Raw genomic sequence first — 24,263 nt, 5'->3', positions numbered from 1 at the left:
TGAGAGTAAGGTGGGAGGGAAAGTTTTATATGTCCATATGACACTGGGAGTATCACCAAGGTGAAAGGTGATCTTAGGAAGCTCATTTGGCTTGTAGAGTCTGTTCTGCTTCAAGCCTGCAATATCCATCAAATGAATGTTTCTTTTGGTTGTGTTGAGTTTTTATTTCTTGAATTGTGCATTCTACTGTGTCAAAATATTAATTTGGAAGGTCTTTCTTGGGCCTAATTTATATTCTCTCCACTGCAATTTAAAGATCTGTTTTAAGATCTGCTTGTATATTCCCTCAACTTTTTAGTCTCTTGAAAACAAGTCCTTTGATATGAATTTAGTTTTTTGAATGAAAGCTTTTTTTTTCCTTTTTAAACAATTGAAATATCAAGGCAACAGGACAAAAACATTTATTAAGTGCTTGCTTTGTGACAGGTACTGTGTTAGTTTATAAATACAAGAAAAAATATAGTCCCAATCCTTCAGGACCTTCTGCTTGAATAGGGGAAGAACATGCACAGGGGTATTGTGTTGAAGTCCCCCCAAAATCACACTGGATAAAATCAGAGATCATATAGACTGAACTTTTGGATTGCATTTCAAATGTCATTTGTACTTTCTCACTTCAGATACAATCACATTATCTGGAGATGAAAGAGATTTTGGAAGATTGAACATAAAATTGTTCTATAATTCTTCAGTAGAACAGATTTGGATCACGATTCTACAGGTAATTCAGTGTAGTTGGTTTCCTAACTTTTTACAAAATGGATTTTATCCCCTTATGTTTTTCTCTTATACAAATAATAGGGCCAGATGCCTGCTCATGACAGTTAACATTTTTGTAATATGCTACAAAAGTACTCAGTTAAATCTGTAGATTGTTTTCATTTTATTGTATTTATTTACTGTGGTATGTGGTTATGAGTTGATCTACTAAGGCATGTAGGCAGATTGTAATCTGTGTTAGTGGAAGAAGTTCCTGAATTGTTGAAATGGTAGATTCTTTGTGTGTCTTAGTTTATATTTGTGCCTCATCAAGAGAACTGAGTAGCTAGGTAAATGGTGCAGTGGATGGAGTGTCAGGCCTGGAATCAGAAAGACCTATCTTCCTGAGTTCAAATTTGGCCTCAGACACTTACTAGTTGTGTGATACTAGGCAAGTCACTTAATCCTGTTTGCCTTAGTTTCTTCGTCTGTAAAATGAGCTGGAAAAGTAAATGGCAAACTACTCTAGTATCTTTGCCAAGAAAATCCCAAAAGGGGGTTCAGAGAGAGTTGTGAACATTGAAAACAAACAAAAGCAATTGGTATATACTCCCTTCCTTATTGCTTTACTTTAGAAGAGATAAGAGATTTCATAAGTTGTATTAATTTTGAAGTTCTGTTTTTCTTACAGGTTATACATATATAGCATGGTTAAAGTGCTAAATATGAATTACACATTTATATCCTTAATGACTTCTAAAAACCTCCATTTTGAATGTTTTAGTGCAGAGATTTGAGTTGGTCTTCCAGTTATGGAGAAAACCCTACTATTTCTATAAAAGGAATGTTAACTTTGCCCAAACCAGTACATTTCAAATCTTCAGCCAAAGAAGGATCCAGTGTAAGTGAAAAGTGTGTTTGTATCAGTTGTGTCTGCAATGAGCTGTGGGAATAAGTAAAAGAATGATATGTGACCCCATAATAGTTAAATACTATTCTGTGGCTCAGAATGTTAGATTTTATTTTATTTTATTTTTTTAAGCAATTGGGGTTAAGTAAGGTTACAGGGCCAGTTATTTCTGGGTGTGGTGCTAAGTATCTGAGCCCGGATTTGATCCCAGGTCATCCTGACTCTGGGGCCGGTGCTCTTACTTGCTGTGCCACCTGGCCACCCCTAAGCAACTGGGGTTAAGTAACTTGCTCAAGGTTACATGGCCAGGTGTTTCTGGGTGGGTGCTAAGTGTCTGAGCCCGGATTCGATCCCAGGTCATCCTGACTCTGGGGCTGGTGCTCTTACTCACTGTGCTACCTGTCTGCCCCTATGAATGTTAGATTTTAAATATCGAATATTATAAAAGTGTCCTGGGAATAATATGTAGCAATAAAACCATTAAAAAAATTTCCAAATTATTACCTTTGCAACTTTTATTTTGAAAGTGCTATGGAGATGTGAACTACTACATATGAACATTGTTTGACTATAAAAATTTAATATTCTTGCTCTCCCCACTCCAAATTACAATGTATAATTTGTGGTTTTTCTATCTAGAAATCTCTTTTTCTTTAAACAGCCAAGTTACTGCTGTTTCATTCTGTTGGCTTTGAGGATGCAGTGTGGTTTTGTAGGGCCATTAGGCTGGGAGTTACATCATCTGCTTTCTAATATCTACTTTCAGACTCTGTTACCTGGTAGCAGAATGATCTTAGCTTCTTTCAACCTCAGTTTCCTCATTTTTATAAAAAATATTTTAACTCTTGTCCTGTCAAGATTAAAAGATTAAAATGACAATATTTGTGATAGGTGTTTGTAATTGTAAAATGCTTTTAAATGAGTATAATCCCTTTGATTATTTACTTTTCCTAGGTTATTGAATTTATGGAGACTTTTGTATTTGCTATTAAACTCCAAAGCCTGAAAACTGTTAGGCTGGTATTTAAGATCCAAACCCAGACTCCCAGGAAGAAAACCATTGGAGAATGTTCATTATCTCTCAGAGAGCTTAACATACAGGAAAAGGATTACTGTTTGGATATAACTCCTCCCTCAAAAATTTCAGTAAGTAATAGTATTATATAACATGAAAAGTATTTTCTACGTCATCAGTTTTGTGGTAAGAAATAAGCTAATAATAGACAACCAGGATTTTAACCGCTCTTCCAGTTAAATAAGCATACCTGTTTAAGTATGAGTGCTTTATAGTAAGCACCATTAAGTTTTTTTGTTGTTTAATATTTTAGAAGAAAATAAATTTATGTTATTGTAATAGACAGGAGCTGGTTACTAAAGGAAAGCAAGTCATAAATTTCAGTCCAAATCAGAGAGTACTCTGTAGCTATCTTAAGGATGTTGTTCTAATTACCAGAAAATAGTATACCTGCCTGCAAATTTGGTACAATAAATACTTTCCAATCTCACAAATGATAATTTTTAAGAATTACTATTTGGCTTCATTAACTCGACAGCCAGATATTGGTTATAAACTTTTACTAGCCCATAAGGATAAGTATTCAAGAGTTACCATGTAGACATATCATTGATTTCTATGGGAGATAAGTCTATCCAAGGTCAAAACGTGGACTATTTATTTAGCATTTATACTCCACTTACCTCCAAAAAGAATCGAAGTCACTTGCGATTTAAATGTAATATAAAATAGGATAATTTGAGATATAGGCAGAGCAGAAGCCATCTGAAAGAAGCAGGAGGAAATATTTGTGTTCTGAATTAAGTTTTTAAGTTTCTTGGAAGCAAAAGCACTACCTTTCGCCTCCTCTCTGATTCTACAATGTGCATAAACTCATTTTGGGGCAGTTTTTTCTCCATGGAATTAAGTTTAAACCTTTATTTTATTTATGGATTTTATTTATTACTTGGGTCCTTTTATTAAAGGAATATTTATTGAATAACATAGTAGATAAAACTTATTCAATAGTTTTACAGTAGTCAGAGCTGTGGTTCAAATGGATTATTCTTTTTTTATATTTCTTTTAAAGGCTGAGACTTAACATAAATCACAAGTTAGTAAAGTTGTCTTGGTGGGCTTAGTAGCTTATGGTTTGGGTACTTTGCTTTTTGATGATCTAACAGTAATCAAGGAAAACTTGGGAAATATATCTGTACTATAATAGTGAGTTAACATGTTTATTCAGCTGTGACTCATAAATTTATAAAAAGGAATTAGGGTCAGTATCTTCTCTTATATCTCCTTTGGGGCCAAACTTGTTCAGTGTAATTTCGCAACATTCATATTTAGTTATTTTTTGATTTTTCTTTCTGTTTACATTGTCATAGTCGTGTATATTGTTTTCCTCACTTTGCTTACTTCATGTATTTTCTTGCTTCTCTATATTCATCTTGTTCATTATTTTTTATAGCACAATAATATTCTATTCCATTCATGTACCACAATTTCTTGTTAGCCATTCCCCAATTTACATCTGTTTATTCCTGGTTTTTTGCCATCATAGCAAATGCTGCTATGAATGCTTTGATGTACACAGAGCCTTTCTTTATGTTAGTGACTTCCTTAGGGTATATGCCTGGCAGTGGAGTCTTTGGGTCAAAAGGTATGGACATTTTAGTCACTTTACCTAAATCCAAATTAACATTTATATTTTAATTCATTTTTCTTCAATTTCATGTTCAATGAATTGCTTTTCACTTGGTTAATGCAGATTTCTTGTGACATATTGAATTTTAAAACTTGAAAATCATGCTTCAAGAAATATACATGCCCTAATAAGTTGAGTTTACTCATAATTTGTTTTTCCTTTTGAATGAATTAGCAAGAGATAGGGATTACCTTTTTCACTGACTTTATGTAGTGTAGAGACTTGGAATATATATTGTTCAACAGTGACATTTTACTCCACTAGCAAATATTGTACTCATACCAAAAATTTCATATTACCATCTTTTTTCAGATCCAAGTAGTTATTTTTTCTTATAGTATTTATATAACTTCATCATTTATTTTTCACTGGAGGTATTTTTGAAACTGCATGATAAGATAACTTATAGTCATTAGTTTGCACAATGATATTAACTCATCTGCTGCCTCTTAATTGTTTTGAAGAGTTCTATGCTAATTTTTTCTTCTTGCTGCTATGACTTCTCTGTGACTTTCCTTATTTATTAATTACTACTTACTGGTTTTCCATGACACCTTTTTTTTCTTCATTGATTTGCCTACATTTTAATAATAAATTTATTTTCTTATATTAATAATGTTTTTAACTTTTATAGTCTTTTAGTCAAATGATCTATGCATCATCAGGTGACTGCATGAATTTCCAATCTTGGCAGTCAACTCTCTCATTAATGTATTCTTTGGGGAAAAAAGTAGTTATTTGAATTTTCTGGGTCTTTGGATTCTAAACCCAGTAATTATGTATTTTCTAGAAAATCAAACTTTTAAAAACTCGTGCCCCCATAGGGGTGGCCAGGTGGCTCAGCGAGTAAGAGCACCGGCTTCAGTGTCGGGATGACCTGGAGATTGAATCCCGGGCTCAGACACTCAGCACCACACCCAGAAACCTTGAGCAAGTTACCTAACCCCAATTGCTTTAAAAAAAAAAAAACTCGTGCCCCCACCATTATATCCAAGTATACTTCTTATGAAATGAAAAACATTCTGTGTAACGTTATTTGGGTATCAGTTTTCTTGTTTTCACAGAATAGCTTAAATTACCCTTTGTCTCATTGATAGAAGAGGAGATGTTAGTGGTGGGTGTTTCTGTTTCTAGAATCCATGGAATTTAACTCCATAATTACCACAAGAAGCTTCGTTTTTTAAAATCTGTAGAAAATGATGTTTTCTAGGTGTACATCTTTGAATTTTCAAAGTATACATATGCCTTGATCTTAACTGTAAAGTAACTCTTTTATTACACAGGTGTGTCATGCGGAACTTGAGGTGGGAACTTGTTTTCAAGCAGTCAACAGCAGGATTCAGTTACAAATTCTTGAGGCACAACACCTTCCAAGCTCATCTTCTCCTCTAACTTTGAGTAAGTTAAATAACAGTTGGTAAAAGAATATTAAAAAAACAAACTGCCAATAAGAAATTTTTCTCATTGCTCACATCTAGGATAAAAAAAAAAAACTATTGTCTTATGATTCTTTTTTTTTTTTAATTCAAAGGTTATGCCCTTAACCTTAATACTGATAATTTAAAAATAATCATTTTTAATATCTTGGTCATGGTTCTCTCAGGTTTTATTCTTCTTGGCCCCCCCCCACAATATTTGACACCATTTCTTTATGAGCTTCAAATATAGGTAATATGAAAGATGGATATCTTATACTTTTCACTTTTTCTTCAGGCTTATGTCTTCAGCTGTCTGAAGAATATTAACTTGAAAGTTTTGCCAATTTCTGAAACTTAAAAAGTGTGAAAAAATGAGCCATTTTATCTCTCAACAAAATCCCCCCCTGCCATATCGAAATTCTTTCAACAAGAATTCTTACTACCTTCCCTGTCTCCCAGTTTCAAAACTATGCAGTTGATCATGAGTCTTCCTATCTCTTTATCTCTCATATCTGATCTTTCACTAATTTCTTTCACCTTTCTTCATATCTCGGATTCACTTTTTGCTGCTTCCACAGCTAATAATAGCTAATAGTTAGCCATTTATATAGCATTAGGGTGTGTAAAGAGCTTTACAAATATCTCATTTTACTCTCACAACAATCTTGGGTGGTAGGTTCTATTTTTATCCCCATTTTTTAAATGAGGAAAGTGAGACAGACAGTGGTTAGGTAACTTGCCCAGGGTCACACAGCTAATACGTATCTGAGGTTAGATTTGAACTCAGATCTTTCTTTTTGATTCCAAGTCAGCAGTGACTCTTAGTTCTTCATCCTTTCAGAATAATAACTTAAATTTATACAGCACTTTATAGTTTATGAAATATTTTCCAATACTGTAACATATTTGAGATTCAAAAGAACTTTTGTAAGAAAGGCAGGATATGTAATATTATCATTCCCATTTCACAGATGAGGACCCTGGAACTCATAGATGTCTTACTTAAAGTCAAACAATGGTTTCTAGTCTAGGACTATAGCTACAAAATCCATAGCTTGTTAATTTATTTTTTAGTTCCCATCCTGTTCTGCATACAGCTGTTACAAGACATTCCCTCTGATATAATTTTTATCATATGAAAAAAATGACTTAAAAAACATTTTTAATTCTCCAGTTAGACTTTGTCAACAGGTAATCACACCTTCACGAGACTTATGTGAAAACCAAGTTTATCACAAGAGAAATGAACATGCGTGTGGAACCCAATGGGTTCACAGTCTTTACAGAAGTTTGCATGTTTATGATAGTACAACAGAGGGAGGAGGGGAAAACAGGAAGGGGCCTGGCATGGGAGGGGAAAGGCGCAGTAAAGGCGGGGAAAGGTGCAGTGAAGGTGGAGAAAGGTACAGTGGAGGCGGGGAAAGGCGCAGTGAAGGTGGGGAAAGGCGCAGTGAAGGGGAAAGGTAGAGTAAAGGCGGGGAAAGGTACAGTGAAGGTGGGGAAAGGTGCAGTGAAGGTGGGGAAAGGTAGAGTGAAGGTGGGGAAAGGTAGAGTGAAGGTGGGGAAAGGTGCAGTGAAGGTGGGGAAAGGTAGAGTGAAGGTGGGGAAAGGTGCAGTGAAGGTGGGGAAAGGCAGAGTGAAGGCGGGGAAAGGCAGAGTGAAGGCGGGGAAAGGTAGAGTGAAGGTGGGGAAAGGTGGGGAAAGGTGCAGCAAAGGCGGGGAAAGGTAGAGCAAAGGTGGGGAAAGGTGCAGTAAAGGCGGGGAAAGGTGCAGTAAAGGTGGGGAAAGGTGCAGTAAAGGTGGGGAAAGGACAAAGCCCCTTCTGAAGGGGAGGAGCAAGGTGATAGGAAAAGCCTCATTATTTTCCTTTGGAAACAGCTAGACTGTGAAGATAGGAGGGTCCACTAATCTACAAAGGGCTCTAGCTACACAAGCATTTTCCCAGCCTGGCAAGGACTGGCTGGTGCCTCTCTTGCTTCCCAAGGACACACAGGGAATCCAGCTTGGGGTACCAACAATAAATTATGTCAGCTGGCAGGGTGGGGTGGTGTGGGGGCACTTTGTCCTTGACATATGCTCTGGGTTTAGTGTTTCTGGAAAATATGGCAACTCAAAAAGACAAGTTCAGGGGACCCCTTAACATCCCTTAACAACTTCAAGATTAAATGCCATGTATTCTTATATATTATGCCTCCTTTAGTCTGTCATTACAGGAAGTCCCCAATGTACAGATATTTTCTGCTCTAAATGTCTAAGTTTCACTCTAGAAGAGATAAAAGTTCCAATGTTGGGGGTGGCTAGGTGGCATAGTGAATAGAGCACCAGCCCTGGAGTCAGGAGGACCTGAGTTCAAATGTGGCCTCAGACACTTAACACAAAAACTAGCCGTGTGACCTTGGGCAAGTCACTTAACCTCAATTGCCCTCCAAAACAAAACAAAAAAAAAGAAATGCTAAGTTTATGGCATTTCCAAAAAGGGCGGCGAGGTGGCGCAGTGAGTAAGAGATGTTGGGAGACCCGGGATTGGTTCCAGCCTCAGATACTTGGCACCACACAAAAAATAACTGGCCGTGTAACCTTGAGCAAGTTTCTTAACCCCAATTGCTTAATAATAATAAAAAAAAAGTTCTAATGTTTTAAATTATGGTCCACTTGCGGGGTGGAGCTGCATGGTGGAGTAAAAGCAGGGACTTCTTTGAGCTCTCCCCCAAACTCCTCCAAATACCTGTAAAAAATGACTCTAAACAAATTCTAGAGCAGCAGAACCCACAAGATGACAGAGTGAGACAAGTTTCTAGCCCATGACAACTGGGAAGGTTGACAGGAAAAGTTGTTGCACCAGTCTGAGAGAAGAGCACAGTGCGGCATGGGTCATGGGCACAGATGGGGCTGGAGCTGGCCTCAGGGGGCTGGATCACTGGCAGCTGTGGCAGTTTCCAGACTTCTTAACCCACAAATGCCAAAGACAACTTGGAAGGTCAGTAGAAAATTCTGTGGGACCTGGGTGAGAGAAGAGCGTGGTCTAGCCTCAGCCCTGGGGCAGTGGAGTTGGCAGTAGCTACTAACAGAGGTCTCAGCCCACGGATGGTGGGGGGATTGAGTGGCTGATTGGAGGGGGATCGCAGGGATCTTTTTGCTGGCGCTGAGGCAGGATTCTCAGGCTTTACCCATACTTTGATCTGGGTCATAGTGCTGGGTGGCATTCCTGGGGTGATGAGGAGTGCTGTGTGACACAGGCTGTGGCGATAGTGGAGAGGGAATCCTCCTCATAGTTCCAAGGCAGAAAAGTGCTTGTGACCACTCACAGACCAGAGCATAGGCCAAGAAAGAGTAAATACCTCTCCTTTGATCATACCACCTTTGAAGAACTGAAAATTTACAGGTCCCTAGAACTATCTCTGAAAACAGCTACACAAAACCCCTGAAGCTTGGGACAGTAAGTATATCTTCCTCCCTCAGCCCCTCCGCCCCTTCCTGGAAGGAAAGCCCTGCCTTAACAAAGAGTTAAAAAGTTAAGTAATTGGAGCAAACAGCATTAAAAAAAACCTCAGACTATAAAATCTTACTTTGGTGACAAAGAAGATCAAAACACAGCCAGAAGACAAGCAAAGTCAAGGCCCCTACATCCAAAGCCTTCAAGAAAAATATGAATTGGTCACAGGCCATGGAAAAACTCAAAAAGAATTTTAAAAATCAGGTAAGAGAAACAGAGGAAAAATTAGAAAGAGAAATGTAAGTGATGCAAGAAAATATGAAAAACGAGTCAACAGTCTGCTAAAGGAGACTGCCCCCCAAAATGAAGAAAATAACACCTTAAAAATAGACTAACTCAAATGACAAAAGAGGTCCAAAAAATCAATGAGGAGAAGAATACCTTAAGAAAGCAGAATTGGCCAAATGGAAAATGAGATCCAAAAGCTCACTGAAAAAAATAATTCCTTAAAAATTAGAGTGGAGAAAATAGAAGCTATTGACTCTATAAAAATAAATCATGGTGAGTTTTCTGATCATGACGAAATTAAAACCTATTTAGTCAACACATATGTAATAATATGTTTGCAATAAAAGTAGTAGAAAGCAAGGTATTTTAGCAACTAAAAAATCCCCAAATGGGGCAGCTAGGTGGTGCAATGAGTTCGCTGGCGAGTTCGGGTCCAGAGACTTAGACACTTAAAACCCACACAAAATAACTAGCTGTGTAACCTTGGGCAAGTTGCTTAACCCCAATTGCCCTCCAAAAAGCAAAAAAAAATAATAAAAATAAAAAAAATAAAAAATCCCCAAAGAATATTAATCTTAAATAATAATGCTTAAAGAAAAGCAATTTAATTAGAAGAAAAGGTAGAGGTAGTTCTAGAATTATGAATATTTTGGAGGAGACTTAAACACTTTAGTATGTTAGAGTTTGGTTAAAAACATAATAGATGAGTCAACTAGGTAATCCAGTGGAGAGCATTGGACCTGAAGGCAGGAAGGCTGGAGTTCAAATCCCTTACCATCTGTTTGCCTTTGTTTCCTTATCTGTAAAATAGAGATGATAGAAGTGCCTACCTTTTAGGATTGATGTGAGTATAAAATAAGATAATATTTCTTTTAAAAAGTTAAAAAAATTGATTTCCTTTTCCTTGATTCAGGTGGGTTGCTAGCCTTGGTTTTATGCATTCTTCTGGCAGGATGGTATAATAGAAAGAGAACTGAGACTTGGAGTCAGAAGATGTAGATTTGTTCCCTGGCTTTGCCACCCCACATCTTTGGGCAGGTTGTTTAAACTCTCTAAACTTCAATTTCCTTGTAAGTAAAATGGGAATGATAATCCTTGGACTGCCTTCTTCACAGGACTGTTTGTGGATCAAATGAGATAAAGAATGTAAAAGTACTCTTTAACCACAAAGCAAAAAATAAATATCAGCTGTTTTATTATTGTTATACTTTTTAGCTCTGATTACATCTTTTTGTGTGTATGTGTGAGAGGAAGAGTATGTTGTCAGGTGGGCTCACAAATGAAAAGAATAGACAGGGAAAAAAGATTTTCCCCCTCTAATTACAAGGCTTTGGAAGATAATAAGTTGCAGAACAATTGTTGTTCTTTGTTAGTATAGGGGATTTCAGAAAAGGCCAGTTGTGGCTCCATGTAAGGGACATTTTTCTAAAAATTAGAGCTAAGAGTACAATTGGCTCTCTCAGGAAATAATGAGTTTGCCATCACTAGAGGCAGCAGTATTTTGGTAAATGTTTAACAACTAGCTCCTAAACAGGCATGACATTCTTAAATTTAATCTGCGTTATTAACATTTTCACCATCACCTTTTTAAAGTCTCATTCAACAAAACAGTACATCAAGCCCTGATTTGTTGCATTTCCCAATTTCTGAGGTGTCAGTGCTTATGCTAAAAATTTTAACAATCAGCTCTTCCTAGGTGGTTTGAGCTGGCATATTAGATGGATTATTGGACTTGGTCCCTTCCAGTTCTAATTCTATGAACCCATCCTGTTTATATATGGTTTCAATTAGAGGAATCTTTTTAACTTTCACAATTCTTCAGTTCTGTGAAATCTCTTTTCTATATTAGGTTATGTGTAGAAGTATAGATATTCCCCAGATTAATAATTGCTCCTCTTAATTACATAATCTATGAAGAAACCAGAGTCAATCTGATTGACTGATCACCTGTCTGGCAGTTGCTGTCCCCTTCCTCCCAACCTAGAATAGCAACCCTCAGGACCTCTAGAGACTATGCCTCATCTTCTCGAGGAAGTGTATCCACTCAGCTTTGAAACTATGTCCTGGGGGTGAGCTATTCTGACAGGTTGAATGAAAATTCAATTAGATATTATATCCAGCTGGCCCTAGACCATGTTGCATTTGCCTTCTACCAGGAGGCCTGCGGTTTTTCCTGGGCAACTTGGCCTCTGCATGTCTTCCCTCCCCTTCCTCTTTCTGGCTCCTGGCCTGGACATAATATAAAATCAGTATCACTACTACAAGAGTTGGCATGATACTTGACTTCCCTTTGGCCTTGCTAATAGTACCTATGCTTATAGAACAAAATCCCTTCCCTGATGACTATTTTCCTATATATGTTATTGGAAATATATATTTAGAAATATGTAGGAATATGTATTAATATATGTATAATATATAATATGTTCCTATATATATTATTTTCATATATATACATACATATATATATATATATCTGTTAGAATGTAAACTCAAGAGCTATCTCACTTCTATATTTGTGCCTGACATATAATAGTAATAATAGTAGCCAGAAATAATAATGATGATGATAACTGATCTTTATGTTGCACTTGCTATGTGCCAGACACTTTTTGAAGCTCTGTGCAATTATTATATTCCTTTATCCTCTCAACAACCCTGGGCAAACTGAGGTTAAGTGACTTGACCCATGGTCACACAGCAGGTAAATGTCTGAGGCTGGATTTGAACTCAAGTCTTCCTCTTGTGTCTGATGATGTACTGTAATGTTAATGGAATGGGAAGATCGTTCTTGCCCATAAATAGCCCTTTGTGACCTGCTTTGAGCTTGGGTCCAGCTGACTGCTCTGATGGAGCCTGAGTCACAAGGAGCTCATGGTGGGAGGATCTTGCTGAATGGGTGGAGCAGGAAGGGTAGAGCAGGAAGAGAGAATGAGGCAGAACTGGGAGAAAGCAAGGCAGAGCTTAGGCAGAACAGCTAATGTGAGTGAGAGAGGGAGGAATTTTGCCTAGGGGAGCTTGTTTGTGGGGAGGTCTAACAGAGGGAAGGCTTCATGGGGAAGTAGATGCCCCCTAAATTGGTGATATGTATAAACTTCTTTATTACCATTGTGGAATTGGCTTTCTGGTATCTGAATAAATATTTTGGTTTTGCCTTTTAAGAAGAGATTTATTTATATTTTGTGAATTTACCCTGAAAATACACAGGCATATTCATAGCGGCTGCTATGGGTATTTCATTGGTGATATATGCACTGGGCCAGAAGAAGGAGACGGCGTATTCTTTTTTCTCAGTGTTATCACTCAACAACCAATCTTTTTTTTTTTTAAGTAATTAGGGTTAAGTAACTTGCTCAAGGTTACACGGCCAGTTATTTCTGGGTGTGGTGCTAAGTATCTAAGCCCGGATTCGATCCCAGGTCATCCCGACTCTGGGGCTGGTGCTCTTACTCACTGTGCTACCTGGCTGCCCCAGCAACCATTCTTTTTAAAGTTCACCCCTTCTTGTCTATATCACTTGGTCCAAGTCCTTGTTGCAGTAATTTGAGTCTCTAGGACTGCTTTCTTTGCTTTCTTAAGGAGTTTATTTCTTATTTGTCAGTCTTCCTACCCCACTATCGCTGTTAGAGTCATACTTCAGTATGCATATGCTTGTTGATTTTCTGTTAAAATGAATTTCATTGATATTTTTTTCTTTACATTAATTTCTCACTCTTGATTAACATCCACTTGTAAAGAAAAAACAGGCAAAAACATTTGATGTAGAAGCCTTGTCTGACTATATATATATGTCTGTGTGTATATAGACATGTGTATATGTCTATATACACACAGACACACATATGTGTGTGTATATGTATATATTACTCTAAATAATATTGCACTTCTCTGCTGTAAGGAAATATTTTTAAAAAATCTTTTCCCCAGAATCTTCACTGGTTTTTCCATTACTTAAATTTCAACTTCATTTTAGTGATCTTTTCATTAGCTTTGTTGTAGTCATCATTCTATTAGTTCTGCTTATTTCATTTCACATTAATTCATACAAATTTTCCCATATTTATTCCTCATGTTCTTTTTTTTTTTTTTAAAAAAAACTTAAGCTCTTTTTTTTTTTTTTTAAGCAATTGGGGTTAAGTAACTTGCTCAAGGTTACATGGCCAGGTGTTTCTGGGTGGGTGCTAAGTGTCCGAGCCCGGGATTCGATCTCCAGGTCCTCTCAACACTGGAGCCGGTGCTCTTACTTGCTGTGCTACCTGGCCGCCCCCATAAAAATTTAAACTCTTTAAAAAAATTCCTAATCAACAAGTAATACTAATAATAGTTAAGAGTTGAGTTGTAGTTATTTGCTACCCCATATGGTTCTGTTATTTGGCATATATTCAAAGTTAATTTCTGTCTGACTTTTTTGGGTTACATACCAAATCAACAGATTAATTGATCAAAAGGAATGAATGGTCAATTTTCTTGCAGGATTCCAAATTGAAATTCAGAATGATTGTCTTCCCATTGTTCCTGCAACATGGATGTTCTCATTTATTTTCATATTTTTCAGTTCGCTTGGAATAAGGTGACACTGCAGAGTTTTGACTTATATTTCTTTTTACCATTAGTGATTTGGGGCATGATTTTATATGCTTATCCATAGTTTGCAATTCTTATTGTGAAAGCTGTTTATATCCATTGACTACTTATCTTTTATAGAGTGATGTTATATACTTGTGTCAATTCCTATATATTTTGTATATTAGACTTTAATTGATGACATTTGATGTAAATGAATTTCCCCACACTTAACATTTCTCTTTGAATTAGATCTTCATTGATTTGATTTGTCCCCAAACTTCTTAATAGTTAGAGTTGTTTTTTATTTTTTATTATGTATTCTTTTCATTGTTTGGTTAAGACTTTTTCCCCAGCTTGAGCAATGAAAAAGAAGTGATCTTATTCTCTTCTAGTGTTTTTTTTTTTTTGGTCATGTTATAGACTTCTGTATTAGGATTGTATATTCATTTTAAGCTTATTGTAGAATATGTTGTTAAAAAATCTATTTCTAGTTTGCTCGGTGGTTGTTAAAAGGCAATTCTTCCCTCGTAATTTATGTTCTTAGATTTATCAGTCACTAACTAGACTATTGTTTTTGGTTACTTATATTTTTTTGCTTATTTACATAGTTCCCATTGATGTAATTTTCTGTTTTTTAACCAGTTCCAAGTAGTTTTGATGACAGCTGTTATGTTTGGGCTCTGGTAATGCTGTGGTCTTTTTGTTTATACTTTTTTACATTACTCTTGAAAATTTAGATGCTTTGTTCTTCTAAATGAATTTTATCATTTTATTGTGTCTTTTTAAAAGGTATCCCTTCATTAATTTGATTTCTACATCAATTTTATAAAGCTTTATAATTTTTATTTTATTGGCATAGCCCAACCATAAGTAGTAAATATCTCTATAATTATTTGTATCTGTTTTTTTTTCCTCTAGTCTTTCAGGTCATCAATCTCCAGAAATCCAGGGATGTATACTATCAACTCCCCCTTCAAAAAACATAGGGATGATCACATTTTATATTTCATTCTTTCCCCATTTGTGCTATTACCTCCATAATCCTAGATTCTGAGATTTCTCTTTCTGTAATTGCAACTTCCTGGTCCTCCATTTTTTCACTCTTAAATCTATTCTTAAACTTCCTATGATGTTCAGTCCTCCTGTTCTCCCAGTCCATTTACCTGTGTTACAGTCTCACTTTACCATCTGGAAGATAGTAAGGCAGTTACACGATTCTGCTTCCTTGAATCCCTTCCCCCTTGTCTTCTTTTCTTGCCAAACCACAGTTCTTGATTACCCCTGCTATTTGTCTTTTCTGCTCCTGCTTGCCTGTTGGTGCAAACCCCGGAGGAAGACACAAAACCTTGCTGACTATGGTCCACCGTGAATTTGTTACGTAATTGCACCTGGACTCTCACTGATGCACAACAGTCCTTTTATTTATTTTTTCTCATCTGTCACAGCTGTTTTAAACTCTTTTTTTTCTCCCCTAAGCCCTCCCTTTTGCTTCCTAGCAGATGACCTTAACTCCTACATTTACTGAGAACATAGAGGCCATCTGTTGGGAGCTCCTTTTTTTCCCTTTCCACATCCCCTTTATCTATTTTATTCTGTTGTCTCATCTTTTACTCCATTCTCTGAACAAGAAGTGACTCTTGTGGTCCAAGGACTTCTATCTGAGACCTTGATGCTATATTCTCCAGGAACTTTCCCCTTCAGTTATTCCGTTTAGTTTTAATCATACATACTCCTAATATACATGCTCAAATCTCCCTTTAATCTTTCACTTGGCTGCCATTCCCCGCAGGTTATCATCTTATATCTTTTTTATAGCCAAATGACTTGAAGATACTGCCTAGACTGCTTTCCTCCTCCCACTATCTGACTGCCTACTCACTTGTTCAGTTGTTTTAGTGGTGTCTGACTCTTTGTGATCCTGTTTTGGGGTTTTCTTGATAGAAATACAGGAGGGGCTTACCATTTCCTTCTCCAGTTCATTTTACTGATGAGGAAACTGAGGCAAACAGGATTAAGTGACTTGCCCAGGGTCACACAGCTAGTAAATGTCTGAGGCTAGGTTGGAACTTAGGAAGAGGAGTCTTTGTGACTTCACAACCAGCACTCTATCCACTGGACCAGCTCTCTTCTTTATGCTTGGGAAAATTCTTACACTACCAGTTAACTGATGCTGTTTTACTAACATTACCAATGATCTTTTTTTAAAGTAAATTTTTACTGTTTTTTTCCCCTTGTTGTTCTTACCTTTCCTAGATTTCCCCTTGCATCCCTCCCCCTTTCCACTCCCAGAGATCTGTCCCTTAAGAGGGGATTTTTTAATATTTTAAATTTATTTGCTTTTAGTTTACAACATTTAGTTCCACAGGCTTTTGAGTTCCAAATTTTCTCTCCCTCTCTTTCCTCCCCTCTCCCTTCCATGCTGGCATGCAATCTCATATAGGTTATGTAAATACCTTCACATTAAACATTAGTCAAGTTGTAAAGAAGGATTATAACCAATGGAATGAATGAGAAAGAAGGAACAAAACAAAACAAAAAAGAGAGGGAAAGCAAATAGTTTGCTTCAATCTTCATTCAGACTCTGTAATTCTTTCGCTGGATGTGGATAGACCTAAAAGAGGATTAAAAAAAAGCAGGAATAAGAGAAGAAAAAAACAAACTTGACAAAACTAACTAATATACCAACCCCCCCCAAACTTTATATGTAGTTTGACACCTTTCGAGACATTTCCTCCATCCTTTCCCACAATGGAATGGTGAGGGGAGGTGACTTCTCATGTCACTCTTTCCTCTTTGGATTTTTTGCAAGTGTGTTCTAGCCTTGTTCTCCCATCTACCTGACTACTTGTTAATGTCCTTTACTGGATCATTGTCCATGCTCTTTTCCCCCTTTTTCCTCCTTTCCCTCTTTTCCCCTCCCCCAAAATATGTCTTAATCCTTTGTTACATTATAAGGTTCTGGAAGGCATGAATGGAGTCTTTATTTTATTTCATTAAAAAATTATTCAGAGCTCCTTATAGAGTACCTTGAACATGTATGTGTGTTGATTAAGTATTTTATAACTGTAGAAAAATTAACTCACAAATCCATTTAATCCTGGCATATTTTTATGGGACATTACTGACTTGCTTGATTTTTCTCTCTTAGATTGTTCTATTTGCCTCTTATTTCTTATTTTGTCAGTTGTGGTATTTTATACTTTTACAGATGTCTCTCCATTTATTTTGGGCAGCTGTGTAGTGCCGTGGATAGAGAACTGGCACTGGACAATCTGAGCTCAAATTTGGCCTTTGACACTTACTAGATGTAGACTGTAGACAAGTCTCTTAACCCTGTTTCCTTATTTGTAAAATGAGTTGGAGAAGGAAATGGTAAACTACTCCAATATCTTTGCCAAGAAAACCCCAAATGGAGTCACCGAGTCAGACACAAGTAAAATGAAAGAACAAGAACATCAATAACCATTTAAATTTTCATTTTTATTGGAAAAAATGTTCTTTATTATAATTCTATTCATACTACATACAATTTTGAGTTAATACCCAGGACATAGTATTTGATAATTTTTTTTTTTAAGCAATTGGGGTTAAGTAACTTGCTCAAGGTTACACAGCCAGGTGTTTCTGGGTGGGTGCTAAGTGTCTGAGCCCGGATTGATAATTTTCTTGATTTCATAATCATCTACTATTTCTTATCATTTTAGTAATTTGAGTTTTTTTTTTTAGATTTAATGATGGCTTATCAATTCTGATGGTGTCTCTTCTCCCCCCCCAAAAAAAAGAAAAGTTCTAAGGTTTTAATTTATAATCATTTCATATGAGAAGACCATGTAATTATATAGAAAGAATATTGGAGCCAGAAGTTAGGGAATCCAGGTTCAAATCTCATGTCTGATTTTATACCTGTTTGACCATGGATGAGTTACTTAACATTAGGGAAACTGAGGTTTTTTTTATGTATAAAGTGAGGGCAATAATGTATGTACTTTCTATCTTTGATAAAGAAATGTTTACTGTTACTTAGAACACATTGGCCTGTAATTTCTCTACTTTAAAAAACAAAACAACTTTTTCTCAATTTTTTATTTTCTAGATTTCTTTGTGAAGGTGGCAATGTTTAGTTCAGCAGATTTGATTTACAAGAAGAAGACTCGTCTGCTAAAATCCATCAATGGAAGAGTAAAGTGGGGAGAAACAATGATTTTTCCATTTACACAGAATGAGAAAGAAATTAATTTTCTCATCAAGCTTTATAGTCGGAGCTCAGTAAGAAGAAAACACTTTGTAGGACAGGTTAGTTTTGATTTTTTTTAACCTTTTGGGACACTATCATTTTGTCGTCTGGCTACATTTAATTGCATTTCAGACACAGTTCATTAGTGTAGGGAAGACTAATAGGAAGCCCTTAACTATGGGCATTTAGGTGGGGCAGTACCTAGAGCACTGGTCCTGGAGTCCGGAAGACCCATGTTTCTAAGTTCAAATATGGCCTTAAAAATTTACTAGCTGTGTGACCTTCGGCATGGCACTTAACTTCTTTTGCCTTAGTTTCCTCATCTGTAAAATGGGGATAAAAATAGCTCCTATCTGCTTGGGTTGTTGTGGGGATCAAGTAAGATAATATTTGTAAGCACATAATAGGTGCTATATAAATCTTAGCTATTATTATTATTGTTGTTATTATTATCAACATAGGGTCCTGTGTAGTGAAAGTCTAGCAGTTCAGATTAATACTACAAAAGACAGATCACTGATTATTCCTAGCGAAAAGTCATATCTTATGAAAGACTTATCTATGTACATTTTATAGATAAAATATCAGTACATTTGGTAGAAATGTTTCAATTAGTCAGGATTTCTATTAAAATAAGAAAGTTCTTTTTCTCTCAGTTTTATGATCAGTAAGCTAGCATTTTTTAATTTTTGCTTTTTTGGGGGGGAAGGCAGGGCATTTGGGATTAAGTGACTTGCTCAAGGTCACACAGTTAGTGTTAAGTGTCTGAGGTCAAATTTGAACTCAGGTCCTCCTGACTCCAGGGCTGGTACTCTATTCACTACACTACATAGCCGTCCCATAAGCCAGCATTTTTTTTGTACCAGGAATTGTACTGGTCCTTCCCTTCAGGGATCGCACAGTCTAATGGATGAGACAGTATGCAAACAACTATGTACAAACAAGATACATGTAGGATCAACTGGAGACAATCAGCAGTGGGAAGACACTAAAATTAGTACTATTATACTTGTGAATGTTATATAAGAGGCAGGATCAGACTGTAGTTCTGATGACAAGCCCTTATGGGAGAGGGAAAAATATGTTTAAGTGAACTCTCATTTAGATGTGTTATCAAACAGGCGGTTCTTTTCGAAATCATGTTTTATGATTAATCTGAGTCAGTTTACATATGAGTGAATAAATTGTTAGATTTGGTAGCTTGAAAAAAAAGCTTTGAACTTTTGTCAGTACATGAAATAATGTTTAGATAAGATATTACTTTGTCTATTTTCTAACTTTCTATCATTATGGTCTAAATTCAGGCACTATTTAAAAATATCCAGTAATTTATATAATAAAGCCTAAGATGTGATTAAGTATCATGATTCTTCACAAAATTATCTTCCTTTTCTGTATTTTATAAGGGACAAGTAATAGATGTGCTATGCACTTTTATGCTAATCACAAGTATTTCCATAGCTTTTTGTAGTAAGATAGGAAAAAGGAACCAAAGTTTTAAAAGGTATACCTCTAATTAAAATTTTTCATTCTGTACCAGAATATCAAAATCTGGTACTTGTAATTTTATTGTTTCTACTGGTATATATGATTCTCAAAATACAAAAATTCACTAAGATGTTGTGTCAGCTCTATATTTTAGAGTATGTATTCCTCATTTCATAATTTATTTTTGTATTCTTTAACCCTTATTTAGAAAGTTTTTCATTTCTGCAAGGTGTCATGCAACCCAGAAATATTTTAGGTAAAGAGAAAAGAAGTATGGTGCTGGGACTTTGAAGAATTATAAAATCACAAATTGTTAGAGAAATAAAAATACTTTAGAAACAATCTAGTACATCTCCCCCCCTTTTTTTTTTTTTACTATTGTGTAAATTAAGACCCAGAAAGTTGGAATCATTTCTGCATCATTAGATAGTAGCACCTTTTGAATGCAAGTCTCCTGAATGCCAGGTAAATTTCTTTCAATTACACCATGACTGGTTTTAAATTTGTTGTGTTCTTTTTGGTTATTGGCTCCTCTGGAGCCATACAGAATATCTGCCACTATCTTTATGTCCTAACTTCCAAATTCTTGTACCTAGCATACTTAGGGTCTTCTCTAGACTAAACATACCCAGATCTTTTACTGATTTCTCAAAATCCCGAGTAGTTTCAGGAGCAAATTAAAATATGCTTAATTGACAACATGTAAATCAAAATGAACAACTCAGTCTTTCTTAAGAATTCTTGACATTAAGACTAGCAATTAGCTTTGTCACTGATTAATCGGATTCATCATTAACTCTTTTTACAGATTTGGATAAGTGAGGACTGCAACTGTGTTGAAGCTGTAAAGCAATGGAAAGAAACTATTGCAAATCCAGAAAAGGTTGTTATCAAATGGCACAAATTACATCCCTCTTGAATATCTTAAGCAATGAGTTTGCTAGAAGACTTTGGAATTCTTGTAGAAAATTTTAGTGATTTCAGAAATTTAAAATTATTTTTTTGAAAAGGAAAATCATTGCCTTTCATGGTACTTTTCATGTGGTTTAACCTAATAAATAATGATTGTTACTAGAAAAAGAAAGATCTGTGCAAAATACTCCAGATCTATGGGAAAACAGGCAATAAAATAAAAGGTAGGTATTAGTAAGGCAACACAATAAGTTTCAAATTAGATGAGAATACTGAATATAGATCTTGCTACTCTGCCATTTCCCTAAATTTTCCTGTTTTCAAAGCTTCACATGTTAAAATCAAGTGTCCGATAACACTTAGTATGAGATTGTAAGACTTTTACTGCCAAATGCTTCAGTCATTGTAATCACTGACTGTCTCTGTTTTGTGCAATATCTTCATATATATCCTTTCTCCCAAAAGACCAAATATATTTAATGAAATATTTTTCCCCTGACTTTTTTGTTCTCTGTGTATTTGAAGAAAATTTGAGTCATAGTTTTTAATCTCTTTATTCATAATGTGTGACATTGCTACTTTGTAAGAGCTATGTGATCTCAGAAATCTAATGAGCCTTTACCCTCTGAAATAAGAACTTAAATAAACTAAATTAATCCTCAGAAGATTGAAATTTAATTGAAAACCTAGAATCCATGGATTTTTAAATTGCTTCCCAGTTGGACCAAATGTATGTGCTTTCATTCTTCAAGTATTTTATTGCTCATTTTGTATTAAGTTAAAATGAGATCAACATCCATGTGGCCTATCCTAATTAAAAGAATGAAGTGAGAATAAGTGGAAAACTCAGCATTTGACATAAATAATTTCCATGTCTTTTTTTAAACATGAATCACTTTTCCTGTGAGTTGGAATATTTGCCTGTGTTTCTGTACAGGCAGACATAGTTATACAAAGCTTCAAGTAAATATTTATTGTTGGAACTTATTTTCAAGTATTCATTAGAACTCATTGTATAAGAAATTTCATCCTGGTTGGACATACAAGTTCCTGGCAGAGAGAGACAGACAGACAGACAGAGAGAGAGACAGACAGACAGAGAGAGAGAGAGAGAGAGAGAGAGACAGAAAGAGAATTCTATTTTTTTTTATAATAGCATCTTGAACATGAAGATCTTGGGGAGAAAAAACCCCCAGACTCTTGGTTTTGCTTATTGCTAATGTAGACCAAGTGCTCTCCAATACCTTTGGTTTGTTCCCTTGACAGCTAGTAATCATTTTGGATAGTATGAGCTCTCTGCCACAACTCAGTCACATATTTCCCTTTTCATTCCATGTATCCTTTATGTATTTACAGCTCATTAATATTCTTACAGACCCACTTATTACAATATGTATTTCCCACTTCAGCACTGGTTTTCATTGCCTCTTCCTTTTTCCTCAAAATTCGTTGTATCTCCTTCACTCCCCCTGCCTTTTGCTTCTGCACCTTATGTTTTGCAGTATTCACTGTACTGTACAAGGGCATTAGGGATGGTGGTGGGAGGGATTCTCTGACTTCATGCATGCTAACCAATTCTTTTTTTATTTTTGTGAAGAGGATCATAGAAAGGAAAATGTTCACCTTGACCTTTTGAGAAGAGATGCCATGTTTGTTACTGTTGCATTTTTTTCAGAAATTAGAATTATGTTAATGTATGCTATAAAAGTATGCAAATAGATACAGTTGAAGGAAATTATTTTAGCAGTTTTGTGTCATCTGTTAATTTTTTTTGCATTTGTTGATGAATTTCAGTCAGATCTTTTATCTTTTATTTAATGTCTTTGCTCTTGTATTTGTATCTCCAGTGCTCAGCACAATGTTTGGCATATAGTAAAACACTTAATAAATGCCTTTTCATTCTTTTCATATATGGAATTATGGAAAGTTCATATTCAGAAGAACAGAAGAGGACTAGAGCATTTTATTATGTGATGTGACTTATTCATAGTTGGATTTGAGTTGAGTGGGAGGACCAGACTACATGGTTCCTGCCTATATTGCCTCCCTGTCTATGTGCCATAGATATTTTTCAAGGTACTTGGAAAATAAACATTTTGTTGCCCCCATGGTTAATTCAATTGAATTTGACAGTATAAAGCATCCAAAATATTCATATTAGGTCCTATGACTAAAAAATAATAAAAAAATTAAGTAGCCTTTACTGTCAAACATTTTACATTTTACTAGGGAAGATCCAAAATGTATATTTGAATATGATGGAGGTAAGCAAGAGATCCAGATAAAGTGCTTTAAAAAAAAATATGGAGGCAAAGATTGTATCAGCTACAGGGATTGGGGAAGGTTTTATGGAAGAGATGCACATAGGCTGGCAGTTGCAGAAAGGGAAAGATTCCAAATGGGGAGATGTAGTGCCAGTGCAATATTTACAGTGCCCATGATCACAATAAAGACCATAACTATAAGTATTGCATGAGGTTTGATTGCAAAATATACCAGATTCTCCAGATAGAGGATAGAACTAAAGGATTTATTTAGACACCAGAAAACCAAGTCCCAAAACCAGTAAGCTGATCCCATCATAGTACCAAAGGTATTCAGAAGCCATAATAACACTGAGAGCCATGCCATCCTTTAGCCTGCCCACAAACCAATACAAGATCAATATTTACTCACAAACCTCTCTATCTCTTTAATGAGTGTCCTCTCTCCCCCAGAGATGCTAGCTCTGAACCAGCTTCTTGTGGGCTCTGCTTCCCTTCAGCAAAACTCTTTCCACCACAGGCTCCATGTGACTTTATTCAGCCTATTAGGGGAAAGAGTTTACTTTCAGAGCAGGAGAGGTCTTCAAATTCCCCCCCTAGTTCCATTAAGGGGCAGGGAAGATCTTCAAATTCTCATTCCCATTACAGGAGATGAGGCAGCATATGTTATAGGTATGAAAGTCTATAGAAATCTATGGCGATGGAAGATAAAATGGAATGGAATCAAAATATTCGTTAAGTACTAACATAAGTGTGAAGGTCTTGTGCTAAGTACTGGGAATACACATAGTTTCCATTTTCCCTAATAGTCTAATTAGGAGGACCCATATTCAGTTCAGGACAGATGGAAGGGCCAGGTAGTATTTAGAAAAGTAATAGGAAAGATGTCAAGGTCCTGAGAACTTTGGGGAGTAATGGGAGGGCAGATGGATCCCTACCAAGAGGATTGAAAATTCAGGAGATAGAGTAAAATGGGACTCTTGGGATGCCTCCAACAGAAGTAGTGGTTTGGGAGTTGGCTTCTAACTGATAATTGCAGGAATCCTGCACCTACTGGGAAATGGGGCAATGTGAGTTGGAATGTCATATCTGGGTAGTAACTACTGATTTTATTTGGCTGGCACATTCAGCGCATGGAGATGGAAGAACTGCGAGGAGAAAAGGCAGAAAAGGTAGGTTAGTGTCATATTTTCCAGGCAAAGGCATTTGTATTTTATCCTATAAGAACTCATGTAAGACTTTTGAGTGGAGAGACTTTGTTCAACATTCATAGTAGGAAGATTATTTTGGTAAATTGTGTAAAAGAATGATTTGAAAAGAGGCTAGTCTGTAAGCAAGGAAACCAGTTA

At 36.0% G+C, this 24,263-nt stretch overlaps 1 protein-coding gene across 6 annotated transcripts in view; it reads left to right on the top strand.

Moving 5' to 3' along the window:
- The window catches only part of TC2N (tandem C2 domains, nuclear), a 62,868-nt gene extending 40,312 nt beyond the window's left edge, over window positions 1-22,556 (top strand). For all 6 annotated transcript variants that reach the window (XM_069106030.1, XM_069106029.1, XM_069106027.1 and 3 more), the window contains exons 8-13: window positions 621-721; window positions 1,484-1,600; window positions 2,564-2,755; window positions 5,595-5,709; window positions 18,110-18,309; window positions 20,547-22,556. In XM_069106030.1, the coding sequence (XP_068962131.1) occupies window positions 621-721; window positions 1,484-1,600; window positions 2,564-2,755; window positions 5,595-5,709; window positions 18,110-18,309; window positions 20,547-20,657 (836 nt within the window). In that variant the 3' untranslated portion in view covers window positions 20,658-22,556. The remainder of the gene's footprint in view (window positions 1-620; window positions 722-1,483; window positions 1,601-2,563; window positions 2,756-5,594; window positions 5,710-18,109; window positions 18,310-20,546) is intronic.
- The last annotated feature ends 1,707 nt before the right edge of the window (window positions 22,557-24,263 follow it).

The sequence above is a fragment of the Petaurus breviceps genome, unplaced genomic scaffold, assembly GCF_028583685.1.
Source record: "Petaurus breviceps papuanus isolate PSGF00001 unplaced genomic scaffold, PetGlider_PUasm1.0 77, whole genome shotgun sequence".
Lineage (NCBI taxonomy): Eukaryota > Metazoa > Chordata > Mammalia > Diprotodontia > Petauridae > Petaurus > Petaurus breviceps.
This window is presented reverse-complemented; position numbering and strand designations above follow the sequence as displayed.